This window comes from Poecilia formosa, unplaced genomic scaffold (assembly GCF_000485575.1).
Source record: "Poecilia formosa unplaced genomic scaffold, Poecilia_formosa-5.1.2 Scaffold54, whole genome shotgun sequence".
In the NCBI taxonomy this organism is placed as follows: Eukaryota; Metazoa; Chordata; class Actinopteri; order Cyprinodontiformes; family Poeciliidae; genus Poecilia; species Poecilia formosa.
The window spans coordinates 2,493,306-2,506,260 of NW_006799993.1; the positions used below are offsets into that span (position 1 = coordinate 2,493,306).

Here is a 12,955-nt window from a genome sequence, read left to right on the forward strand (position 1 = left end):
GTAGCTTGCATCTCTCTTTATTTCAACAGCAGGAAGTCATGTGGTACAGTCAAACAAAACAGAAAATATATATTCACATAGAATATATATATAATAATTGTACATTTCTTACATTTCTTTATTACTTTTCCTGTAGAGCATTAAGATGACTAAAGAAAAAAGGGGATAAGTGTCTCATAACAGTTCCTTCCATATATTGTAATTACACCATGCTTACTTTTTGGCTTACTGTTGGTTTAAACGAAAGGATTTCATGATGGAAATTTTTCAAGAAACTTTAATTTTTCTAGAGGTTATAAAGGATTTTAAACTAATACACGTGGGAGGTTTCATTATTATTTGAGAGAGAATCTGAAAGTAAGTCACACAGGAGGGTTTTCTATACAGGAGCAAAGATGAGAGCAGATAGGTCCATATTTTATCTATACACAGAGGAGGGAAAATCAATTTAAATAGGATTTATAACCATGTTTAAACCCTTCAACATCAAATGTTTTCAACAGAGGAAATCAAATCTATGAACTAAAAATATTTTTAAGAAGGTTTTGAGTTTATCTGAAACGAAACAAACAAAACAAAACGTCACTCCAAGTGAAACTCATCTGCACCGCAAAACGAACTGGATCAAGGCGACTTCGGTTACATCCTCATCACCGGAACGGGTCACACGTGCGTGTGTGTGTGTGTGAACGGGGAAATGCGGCGGCGGGTCGGGAAGCGCTCAGACCAGCTGCCACTCGAAGGCGAACATGACGTTGACGACCTCCAGGCTGCGGGCGATCTCCTCCAGGATGCAGTGCTGCTGCCACAGCTGGTTCAGCTTCCTGTAGCGCTCGGGGCAGAGGTGCAGAGGGTTCCCCCGCCTGGAAAACAAAACATTCCCACTTGCAACGAGGCCTGCCGCAATGATGATGACTTAAAACAAGCTCTACTTAACCGTTCCAATGATTTATCGCTTTTGTTTTGCCTCCGTTTCTGACAAAACTGAACAATTTTGTTTACAGAGACTCCATAATTAAATGTGTTGTTTTGGATATTTAAAATGCCCTTCTGAGAATGTGCTGGCAATTACTTCAACAATCGATTCATCATGATTAATCGTTTTAGTCCTAATCTGCATGAAAGCAAACCTTCCTACAAACTCTGGGAAGGTTTAAAGTTTAAATATTTAAAGTATTAAAATAAAATATCTGTGGATTTCCAGCCTGTATTTTGTATTCCACTGCATGTATAATTATTCTACAACTCTGTTTATCTAACGTTTAGCCGCCAAAATGGCGTCCATCAGATATTCCTCCAACCAACTCTGGATCCGTTTGTCTAGTTTTCTACTAAAAACCGGATGATAAAACTCTTCAGTCTCAACTGACCCAACAATTTTGTTTTCAGAGAATCCATAATTAAATTTATTTGTTATTTTGTATTTTGTTTGTTCTAATGGACGTTATTAGTTAATTGATTGGAACTAATTTTAATCTAACCAACCATTAATTGACAATTAATTGTAAGTTGATTTATTGTTGTATAATCTAAAACCCATCTTTATTTTATCTATAGCTTCCTAATAATTTAAGTAAAAATAAAACTTTTTTCTGCAGGTACATCAGACTTATCCAACAAAGAGAGAAACATTTTATGCCATGACATTTTATGCTTGTCCACCAGATGGCGCTGTTTCCCACAAATTCAAATCAAACAGCAACATTTCCCACTTAGACTGGCTCCATAAACATTATTATGATCCTATTATGATCCTATTATGACTTTATTCCCATTATAACAACTGTACACATTATTACAGCTGTTATGACTATCGCCATTATTCCTTTACTCTTATTATTGTGACTTTATTCTCCTATTGTAACTGTTTTCTTACAACTATTCTCGAAATATGAGTTTATTCTCATATTATTACAACATTATTTACATATTTAGACTACTATTGTACCACTTTATTCTCGTAGTATGACTTTATTGTCATAATTTTATTTATTTTCTCAAATGGTCCTAATACTGCGTCATATAAAACAGTGTCAAAAGTAAAAATGATGCGTCTGCAGGACGTAAACGTCCATCTTACCCCAGATGAGGGTCAGTTTCTCCATAGTCGTCCAGGTACGGAGCGGGGTAAGTGCTGCCTCGCGTCTTACTGGCCATCAGGACAATTTCACACTCTCTGATTCTGTAACGGGACACATCTCATTTACTTACAGCCCAGAGTTTCTACATGCGCCGCCGAGCGATAAAAAGAGTTTAGGGACGAACTGACCTGAGGAACATTCCCACTCCGGCTCCACAGGTGGCAGCGTGGGCCGTGCACGCCCCCACATCCTCCCCGTCCAGCTGACTGAGGCAGCAGGAGCTCTGCGAGCAAAGCATGGCGCCGCAGACCAGGCACAGCGTCGGGTGCTTCCTCTCGTCCACCGTGGACTTCGGACACCTAAGGGACCAGAACCAGCAGGTGAGAGGAGTCGGACCAAGACGAACGGAGACGGCGACAACGGGGTTCCTTACTGAAAGTGGCTGGCTTTGTTCAGGAGAGAGCTGTAGTCCTCTGGAAGATCGATCAACCGATTCCTTCTCCTTGGATATCTGAGGACCGAGGAATATCTGCAACTTATTTCAGGAAGTTTTTACCCCGTTATGCAAATTTAAGACCTTATTGAATTACATTTAACATCTACAGAAACTTATAAATGTAGTCTAACCAGGTGATGATAAAATTAGTACTTTGACCTTTATAGAAGCAAAAACAGCTAGTTAGCAAGGGTTTATTAGCAGCTAGTTAGCGGTAGCCTCAACCGACTCGAGTCACAGAACGTAATGAAGATCTCTGCATGCGACTCAGACTTTTGTTTCCCACGAGAAAAATAAAATACGAGATTAAACTGCTCCGTCACAACAAAATTTAAGACCTGTGTTTAACGTATTTAAAGCTAACTTAAATATTTTCTAGTAAAATGAAGACATTTTAAGATTTTAACTTTAGATCCATGAATTTAAGACGTTTTAAGGCTGCGCAGACACCGTGTATATAAATATTAAGCACGAGTTAAAGCCAACCTGATGGTCTGGGTTTTCCCTGGCAGGGCTTTGGTGATAGAGGGGCTCCCACACCACCTGGGTAATAAAACATGAAGTCAGAAAACTCCATGTAGCTGGCGCCTGCTTCAAGGCGCAGCAGCATTTCCACTCACCTTTGAAGCATAGGAGAAACTGCGTCTCTGTAGTCCTGGAAGAGCTGAAATACATTGAACGGTAGAGCCAAATAGCTACACAGCGCCTCCATCTGTCCTGGAGAGGAAACTACAACACAAAACATCGACCTTAATTTGAAAGGTTTCACAAATTTTTGTTAAACTTGATGCCAAACCCGGAGTTTGACTCACCAGGAGCGCTAAAAAGCTCCTCTGGAGGATGAACTCCAGTAAGGCAGTTAAAAAACAGAGCAGCACTGCGCAGGAAAGGTTCAATTCCCGCCTTCACCCTTTGAGCCACGGAGCCACCGGATAAATCTGGAACCAGCCTGAAACAAAGTAGCAGCTGTTACCACCAAGCATAGAAAAAAAAGACCCACCACGTGGATTTGACATTAAAAATGAAACTATTATCTGTGTTTCTGCTGATAATTAAAGTTAAATAAAAGAAGACAACCTTCCTGTGTGTTGCAACACTGTTGTGTATAATTCTGCTGCTAATCTTGCTTCCTCCGTCTCCTCTGCATCGCCTGCAGCTGGAAAATCTGGAAAAAAAAACAAAAAGACATTACAGCTTTCAGACCCAGTTCAACTTCCTGGTTATTTTCAAATCTGCAACTCATTCAGGAAAGTTTCCTTCCAGTTTGGCTGTTCGACTTGAAGGAATCCCATAGAAGTGAAGTCAGGGATTATAAGTGAAACTAAGGTAGAGCTGGGAGACATGGCTTTGAAATAAAATCTCGTTTTATTTTCTAAAAATAAACATATTTGTCTTATTTCTGTCAATCTTTCTGTGAGCTGCATGACTCTTCCCAAGGATTTCGGGATGATGTGACAGTTCTTCAAATTGAGGAAGACAGGAAAACATTCCAGTCCGGCGAGTGTCAGAAAATAGCAACAAGAGACCTGATAAACTTGCTCATATTTACAGTCTGCAGAAAACAAAATCAAAAGTTTAAACCAACTGGAACTGCGATGGACGAGGATGAACCCACTGAGCAGAATGGAAAGGAAAACTAAACCTCCTGTGTGACACATTTCAATCGACCCAGTTATCTGTGTGGTTCTGGTACCTGTGGAGGTGAGGAGGACCTGCAGGATGTGAGCCATGGTGACCAGGTGAAAGATGTACATGTTGTTGAAGGCGGAGCTAACGGCAGACGGCTGCAAGTCGATTCCTTCCTCTTGGTACAGAGAAGGAATCGACAACACCAACCCGACCTGACAGAAACAAAGGAGGTTAACACACCTAAAGGTGAACCATTATGCTTCCATCAACAAGCTTAGGCTAAGGTACTGTTAGCCAACTCAACGTTTACACTCGCATGTGAAAATGGCTGCAAAGAGATGAACAATTACACAGCCACACATCTTTGAAAAGCATAAGTAGAGTCTCCTGCACAACCAACAAACAAGTGGTTTCTGGATGGCAAGTCAACAATAAAACACTTTTCCAGCAGCCATTGTACAGCTCAGTAAAACCAGTTGACCAAACCTGCTCAGCCTGGGTTGCTAGGTAACAGCGAATGTGATTTAACAATCGGGTGGTTTTTGAAATTATTCCTTAAAAAAAAAAAAAAAAAAAAAAAAACACATTAACTTATTGGCAAAAAACATCCAGGTGTTTTTAGAAGCAGCTGAGACCAAAATGGAAAAAGAAAATGTGAATTTTGTGTAACAGTTCCCCTTTAAGACACCTGAAAGGAGGCCAAAACTAAAAATCAACCTCAGTTCTGAAATGCTTTATTATACACACGTGAATTTAAAATTAGATAAAACAGCGAAAGCTGCTCCGCTGAAAGGTCGCCTACCAGGAGATGGAAGAAGTCCACATCCAGAACAGAAGGCGTGTTCTTCCTGCTCAGAACCGGCAGCAACACTGAGGAGAGACGCTTTGATTACAGCAACCACTGAACAAATAGTGCGAGGAAATGAGCTTCTCTCACCCTCAGCAACACTGAATGGTCATTTTAGACAAGATTGTAAACATAAAAATAAAACATTTCCTTCTCATAAATCACATTTGTAAACAATCCTATGAGCTGCAAAACCCAAATATGTAGCCCCAACAGTTTATGTGCAGTTCGAAAACACATTTTTGAAACTTATTTGCTTCTTACAGATTATTTAACAGATACAAATTTTTTTTGACGAATAACTTCCTATCAACTAGAATTACTGTGTATTTGATATGAATGATAATTAATCATTAACTTGAGCATACAATCTCAAAGAACAAACTGTACGAAAAATATCTACATTTAGCATTTAGGATTAAAATGTCTGGAAATGTGTTCTACCCAGAATACATTTCCTCCATTGTCAGTTTGAGCTTCACCCATTTCCAATTCTGTAAAAAAGAACCTTTTGCAATCCAATTATTAACCAGTTAATCCAGAAAATAATCGGTAGATTAGCCCTGCACAATGTTGAGTTTTGTACATTTTATATATATATACTTTTATTTATGCATCTTTTACTACAAATGATCAATAAAGTACAAAAGAAATACTGTTATTGAATTTTAGGCAATAAGTTGTTTATTTTGTTTTTTAAAAAATTAACTTGTTTATTTGTACCATTTAAAGTGTTTCTAATATAAGACAAAAAATACTTAAATAAAAGTTTGCCAATTTTTTAAACTATTAATTCATTAAGCATCAAAATAATCGGTAGTTGCAGCCTGATACGTTTGTTTTTGTTTTTCATTCTGTAATCTGTCCTTCAAAGTACTTTAGGCTGAGTTTTCTGTTCATACCTCCCATCATGTCTGCAAAGTGCCTCTGGATTACTCCCTGGGAGCTCTTCAGTCTCTGTGATGCTGCAAACTGAACTATCGCCTTCAGTCCTGCAATCTAAAAGCAAACAGAAACTTTACGTCATTATTCCCAGAACATAAACGCTCAATCTCTGTATTTCTCAGGTATCTCACCTGTCTGTTCTGTAGGGATCCAAACAGCGGCTTGTCCTCTTCCTGCAGAATGTTTTCTAAAAAGAAAAGCAAACTAACTCTGAGAAAAGCAGACGTGGAGCTGCACACATGGACCCTGCGGACGGGGTGTGGACAGTACCGATGGCCTGGATGGTGAAGGCGCACGTGTTCCAGGCCATGAGGGGAACGCGGGGGCAGAGCTCGTTGGGCGCCGTCTTCAGTCCCACCCTGTGGACCGTCGTGGCGCACACCACCAGCATTTCAGCGATGCCGTCTGAGAACTTCCTCCTAAATAAAACCAAAACCAGACGGAGAACTTGGCCAGGGTTGCCGTGGAAACGTAAGCAGGTGAAGATGACAATACTCGCCGGCTGGACTCACGATTCTTGAACTCCGTAGGCCAGAATGGACCTGAAGTCCGGCTGGCCGTCTCCGAACAGGCCGGTGGTGCCGCTGCTGCCGCTGCTGCCGTCCATCTGGACGTCTGAGAAGATGTTATTAAAAAAAGACATAAAACCTCCGTTTCCTCAAGTTAAATCAGACTAACATGTTCCAGTTTGTTGCTTTATGTATTTATTACAGTAATTTTTATCCTCTCCAAACACGAATAAAAACAAATACTGAAAAAAAACTAAACAAAGACCTTTATCACAACAGAAATGTCCAAATGAAAGTTGCATACTTTATATTATAGGAGTGTTAAAAGTTTCTGCTCAGAATGAACGTAGCATCTTATGGGTTAGCAACAGAAGTGAATAAATTTAAACATATTTATTCTTAATGTACACAAAAAAGCTAGCTAGTTAGCTAGTATATTAGCAGCTATTTAGCCGTAGCTGCAACCGCCTGGAGTCACAGAACATAATAAAGATGTCTGCGTGCAACTTAAACGTTTGAATGACAGAAAATATACAAGATTAAATAATCAACAACATATTTGTGACCTGTGATCTTAAGTCACAGGTCACAAATTTAATTTTAGATAAATGAATTTAAGACTATATAAAGATGCGCAAAACCTCTGAATCCTAACTAACCTGAAACAGGAAATGTTTAATTTAACTGTATTTTTCCTATTGTGTTATTTCAAAAGCAGTTTGTCCTTTCCTCCAGTTCGAGGTGGAAACCTCATTTCTCACCGTTGTCCTGCATGACGGACTTCAGCCCTTTAATCCTGGCAGCGAGGACCTGAATCCAGCGGGGCAACGTCAAATGTTGTCCTATTATCTCTGCATTTTCACTACAGAGAAAAACAACATCTTTACACACTGTGAAAGCAACTCAACACCACAAAGCGCCTCAAATTGATGGGCGGGGCTTTAATCTGATTTAACTTACTAGTTGAATGTGAGTGGCTCTAAGGGGATGAGAGGGATGACCGTGTTGCATAGAGACTTGCACAGAGGACACAAGTACTCTCCGTTCTCCAGATCGACGATGAGCTCGGCGTGGAGCCGGTTTCTGGTCGTGTTCTGAACTGCCTCAAAATACCTGAGGAGAACGACGAGAAGAGGGGAGAGAATGATGCAATAAAATCTAAATAAACTAGGAATGCAAGTTATGGATTAATGAGTTCATCTAAAGTTGATTGATCTAAAGATTTATTGGCGAATGCCCATTAAAAAAAAGGAACAAAAAACTGAAACATCTCTTGAATCTTTGTGTCTTTCCATAAGAAAAGGTTAAATTTGTCATAATAGGCTGAATTAAGAAAAAAAGGTTAATTTTAAATATTTTGTGTCAAGCTGTATTAAATACTGTTCACATGAGCACTGTTGGAATGAGCTGCTTACTTCTGCCAACATGTGGCATGCATGACGTGTCCACAGCTACCAGTGTGGGTTCCCACCGCGAGGTCAGGGGGAATGAAGAGGGGATAAGTCCCTGTTCCTTTAAGACAATAAGGTAAACTGGTGAGGCGACTCCTGCTGCAGTCTGGATTCCCAGTGCTGACAGAGTTCAGGAGACTGACCATCTGCTCTGTTCGCTGGGATTCTCCCTCTGCACTGCGTCAACACGGTGGATCTTTGGACGCAGGCGGTCAGCACCATGGCTGGAGCCAGAGGCAGCACCTCCTGCTCTTCCTGACACAGAATGCAGGTGAGCACCTCCCGCTCAGCTGGGGTGGGTCCCCGCAGAGGCCCGAAGGTTATGCACAGCTCCCTCTGCTCCATGGCAGAGCTAAGGCGTAAAAATGACAGATGAGCAACAGACTTTTAAATAAAAACAAACAAAAACGCAGATAAACCTGGGAAGTCTCTGCAGACCTTTCAGAGGACGTCACAGGCTCCTCCTGTGTGCCCGTCTCAGGCATGTTGTCATAAAGCATCTTGTTCGATTCGATGAAGTTCTTCTGCATCGCCGACATCTGGGCCATGATCTTCTGACGGTGGAGCTTTGCCGCCTCTGCTTTTCTTTTCCGCTCGGCCTTTTCTTTATCCTGAGAGCTCTGGATTAATAAATCGGTCACCATCAGGTCTAATTTTCCCTCTTTGAATGCTTCGGTTTATTTTTCCTTACCTCTTCTGGTTTGGTTGTGTCCATGCTGACAGAAACCGTAGGACTGGACTTCTCTCTGATACACTTCACAATCTCAAACATCTGGAAAAGAAACAAAAAATAAACACAAATTACACCAACATCATAAAACCCAGAATAAATCATCACTGGGCTTTCCCAGAATTAAATTTATGACTTTGAAAACAACAGCAACAACAAAAACCTTTTTTACATCACAGTAGCTCTGAAAATGATCATTTTGAACATATGCTTAGTTTTATCATATAGGCAAAATGTTTCATTCACAAAAGTTTGCAAACTTAAATAACTATTCTTAATTTCTTATCAAAACTAAAATATACGATGAAATCCCTTAAACTGATTAATAATAAAAAGAGAAAATTTTTCTTTCAAATTACAAAATATATTTTCTGAAACCTCCGACTTATTTTTTGTTCATTTATTTATGGTTTTGTTTGCTTGCTTTTTTTTCTTAGATTTATTTATATTGTTTTATTACTTCCTTTCCTTAAAATATGTATCTCTAATTATCTGGCTTAGATTTATCCTTTGATACATAATATTTTTATTTCTAATAACTACTATTTCCTGTTTTGTTAGTCTTTTGCAGTATATTATTACTGTTACTGTTAATTTTGTTTTTTATATTTGTTTTTAACACCAGAAACTATTTCTGTGTGAACCTGACAACTGATGCTGGTGTTACACCTGATTTTCCTTTGTTTCTATTCTATATGCTGTCATTGCTTTTGATTTGCTGTTTTTTAATGCAAACCTTCTTTGTTTTGCACATTTCTATTCAGTAGAAGCATTTCATGAATATCCTAGAGCAGGAATAGAAAAAGAAATGAGTGTCTGGACCTGCAGCAGCCATTTGACCAGGTCTTTCTGAGCTTCCAGCGAGGGCAAAGCTTTGATCTTGGACAATAACAGGAAAAGCGACTTGCCATGTTCTGAACCAACTGCTGCAAAAATAGAACAACAAAAATTACTCTGCTGAAATTAGTCATGAGAAGAAACAGCTGATCGGGGATGACTCAGCGTTTTCCCTCACCGCGGGCTTTCAGGCTGAAGTCAAAGGTCACGTCCTCCACACTGCCGCTCTCAAGCTGGGTCTTCTCCTCCACCAACGCCTGGCCAATCAAATGCAGCGCCTGCAAAGACAGGAAGTCATTTCTTCAGATGAACTTACTAACTCATAAAAAGGTTTCACTAAATCTGGGCGACATAAAATAAAATCTCAGATTTTTTTTTTTATATCAGATCCAATTGTAATTGCTTTTTTATTTACAGAAAATATTTTCAAAAAGTGGCTTTTTTATAGTTATTGTTAAATTGCTAGAATGTCAGCAGAGAAAAAAATACAATTTTACCAGAAAATGAGTTAAAATTGCAAGATGAAATTTGTTTTAATTGAATAAAAGCTAATTAAGTTATCAGTACCTGATGCGACCAGCTCAGTTTTTGTAGTTCTTTCTTTGAATACACAGATATTCGCACAGTCATTTTAAAGTCCTGCTGCAAATAATAATTTAATTCTGATGTTTTAAAAGATAAAATATTTCCTATTTTCACATAGAAGTCATAACATTACTACTTTATTTCCTTAATATTATGACTTTATTTAAAAATAATAATAAAAGTTAACATCCTGGCCATAATATTCCATTAAAGTTGACCTGAATTTAAAGTCCAAATAAACAGAAGCCATAAAACAAGATGGCCGCCCTGGTCAAGATGACATCACTCTGAACTATGGAGACCCAACAAGTGCATTGGTGAAAAAAAAAATTCAGATTTTCCAAAAATTAAACCTTCAAAACCAAGATTAATTCAGTTAATAGATAAAATCTATTTTTTTGCCCAGGTCGAGGTGTAACAACATTTTTTTCACCCTCTGGATCATGGCCTCGGTCCAGTGTGTGGACCGGTCCTCTGCAGCTCTCTGCAGGATGCGTCTCAGGATGTGGATAAAAACGTCGCAGCAGAGGAGCTGCACGATCCGGGAGAAACTCGGAGAAAAGGCTGGCGGCACCGGAGGACGCAGAGCTGAGTGGAGACAGACTGTCAGCAACGCAGCTGAGACTCCAAACACAAACTCAAAAAAATTTTAAAAATCACCTTTATCGTTACTCTCTTGAGCTCTTCTCTTCTTCTGAGACTCCTCGGCCTGCAAAAAGTTACAATATATCATTTCAACCAAGAGTCGTTTGACACAAAACATCCACTCACTGAAAAAAACACATCTTACCAAGAATTTTGGGTCTAGTTTCTAGTCCAAATATCTTAGCTCACTTGAAATAAGGCAAAACTAATTTTTCAGCCAGAAATAAGAGCTTGTCTTAAGTTAATAATTCCTCAATTTTGATTAAAAAGTACTAGTTATAAGTAGGGATGGACAGCAAATCAATAGTATACATTGCAATAGACATGTGATCAATATCAATAGATGATACGTCCGTTAGAATATTCTGTAATTTTACTGAACTCTGATCCAGAATCAAACAGCATTCTGGGAGATGTAGGCGAAAGACAGGCTTCAGTTGTTGGTGGAATCAACTAACTCACTCAGGCTTTGGTTACCTAGCAACAACCTGCTGAGTAAGAAGCAGTTTCAAGGTCCACCCAGCTTTGGTTACCTAGCAACAACCTGCTGACTAACAAAATAATCAATAATTATCAATAGACTGATGTAAAGCCCTTATATTATGATACATTTTCAACCATATTGTTCAGTCCTATTTATAAGTTAACTAATTTGCCAGAGGATCGAGACCTTTTTACCATATTATAAGTTAAAATATCTGGTTCCACTTATAATTAGTACTTTTTCATCAATATACAGTAATTACTTACTTTAAACAAGCTTCAACATTGCAATGAAAAGTTACTTGTAAGTTACTTTTCACTTGCTCAAGTGTACCAAGATATTTGCACTAGAAACTAAAAAATATTTGGTAACGTTTTGTGTTTTTGCAGTGCGTAATCAAAGCACCTACCTTGCTACGCTGAGATCTGGAGTAGTGGTAAAAGAAAGGGTTAAAATCCATCAGCCGCTCCTTTTTCACCTCATATAACCCATGTCCAGACACGCCCGGCTTTCTGAAAGCACAAATTCAACCTGTTTTAATTAAATATGTTCAAGGCAAAGCTGTTTTTTTAACCACCAACTTAAAATACCTGAAAGTTGCAACTTTTGCAATTACTGCCTCCAGGCCTGTTTCGTGATTTTCCTAAATACAAAAAAAAAATCAGACTTTATCATAACAAAACATCAGAAAATGTTTTTGATCGTTTAGGAATGTCTCGTTGCGATTCATACGTTCTCTGGAAGGCTTTTCACCAAAGTGCTGTGAGCCATGGGCTCGATGCACAGCAGGTGGATAACCTCCCTCATCGTCACGTCCTCTTTGGTCACATGACTGATCCCGGGAACGTAGCGCTCACCTGGAAGCAACAACACTGGTCAGGTAATGCTACTTTTAACCACACCCAAAGAACACGGCGTCGTACCAAAGATGGCGATCAGCAGGAACAGCATCTCCTCGGTCAGACGGTTCCACTGCGTCAGCTCATCCTGCAGATTTAGTTTAATAAAATCCCATCAGGTCATTTTCAGGAGCAGTAATGATTCTTCTTCAGGTGTAGTGATGCTCACCTGGTCTTTGCTCACAGAATTCCCATTAAAGTAGTCGAAAAGCTCAAATCTGAGCAGGATCAGCATGAGGAAGTGGTTGGGATCCATTTTGGAAGCAGCAATCTTAAAAAACAAAAAAACATACAAGATACAAGTGATGAGTAAAATAAAAACATAGAAATGGAGGTAACATGTTAAAGATGGCTGACCGATTCCCACCTGAAGCATGATAATATCTTTATCGTACATCTCGTCCCTGCATTTTACATCCTGATAGTAGTAAACCTGTTCAGGAACAAATGAAAAAAAACTCTTAAAAAACAGAATAGATATTAGATTTAAAAAAAAAACAAAAAAAAAACATTGCGACTCAAACTTACTTGGCTGACCAATGACAGGCCGTTTCTGCGCCACATTTCGGCAGTAACCTGAGCAGCGAGGACAACGCAGCGCAGAGGATGCTCTGCAAGCTGAATGAAGTCGTAGCATTCCTGCACAGAGAGAAAAAGCTTCATGGAAAGTGCAAAGGATGCATCACTCAGCGTGTTATCTATAAAACAGCAAACAGGTTGAGCTTTTACTTTACTGAGTCAGAGTAAATAGATTAAAGATGACCTATTATGCTTCCTTGAACAGGTTGGGATTGGTACGCACACATTTTCTGAACAA

The 12,955-nt window shown here is 39.2% G+C and overlaps 1 protein-coding gene across 3 annotated transcripts in view; it reads right to left on the reverse strand.

Annotated features, from left to right (window-relative positions):
* Positions 1–12,955, reverse strand: part of ubr1 (ubiquitin protein ligase E3 component n-recognin 1) — a 25,227-nt gene continuing 12,272 nt past the window's right edge. For 2 of the 3 annotated variants that reach the window (XM_007553125.2, XM_007553123.2), the window contains exons 17-47: positions 12,667–12,777; positions 12,506–12,571; positions 12,308–12,409; positions 12,163–12,226; positions 11,972–12,096; positions 11,830–11,882; positions 11,649–11,751; positions 10,771–10,819; positions 10,544–10,698; positions 9,704–9,803; positions 9,511–9,614; positions 8,650–8,730; positions 8,397–8,578; positions 8,102–8,310; positions 7,923–8,019; positions 7,468–7,620; positions 7,269–7,369; positions 6,511–6,613; positions 6,269–6,417; positions 6,130–6,185; positions 5,956–6,052; positions 5,009–5,076; positions 4,271–4,418; positions 3,655–3,742; positions 3,390–3,526; positions 3,198–3,306; positions 3,064–3,120; positions 2,515–2,592; positions 2,270–2,440; positions 2,081–2,182; positions 1–863 (exon numbers count right to left, since the gene is read on the reverse strand). In XM_007553125.2, coding sequence (XP_007553187.1) covers positions 722–863; positions 2,081–2,182; positions 2,270–2,440; positions 2,515–2,592; positions 3,064–3,120; positions 3,198–3,306; positions 3,390–3,526; positions 3,655–3,742; positions 4,271–4,418; positions 5,009–5,076; positions 5,956–6,052; positions 6,130–6,185; positions 6,269–6,417; positions 6,511–6,613; positions 7,269–7,369; positions 7,468–7,620; positions 7,923–8,019; positions 8,102–8,310; positions 8,397–8,578; positions 8,650–8,730; positions 9,511–9,614; positions 9,704–9,803; positions 10,544–10,698; positions 10,771–10,819; positions 11,649–11,751; positions 11,830–11,882; positions 11,972–12,096; positions 12,163–12,226; positions 12,308–12,409; positions 12,506–12,571; positions 12,667–12,777 — 3,360 coding nt within the window. In that variant the 3' untranslated portion in view covers positions 1–721. The remainder of the gene's footprint in view (positions 864–2,080; positions 2,183–2,269; positions 2,441–2,514; positions 2,593–3,063; positions 3,121–3,197; positions 3,307–3,389; positions 3,527–3,654; positions 3,743–4,270; positions 4,419–5,008; positions 5,077–5,955; positions 6,053–6,129; positions 6,186–6,268; positions 6,418–6,510; positions 6,614–7,268; positions 7,370–7,467; positions 7,621–7,922; positions 8,020–8,101; positions 8,311–8,396; positions 8,579–8,649; positions 8,731–9,510; positions 9,615–9,703; positions 9,804–10,543; positions 10,699–10,770; positions 10,820–11,648; positions 11,752–11,829; positions 11,883–11,971; positions 12,097–12,162; positions 12,227–12,307; positions 12,410–12,505; positions 12,572–12,666; positions 12,778–12,955) is intronic. The other variant, XM_007553124.2, reaches the window with a different exon arrangement.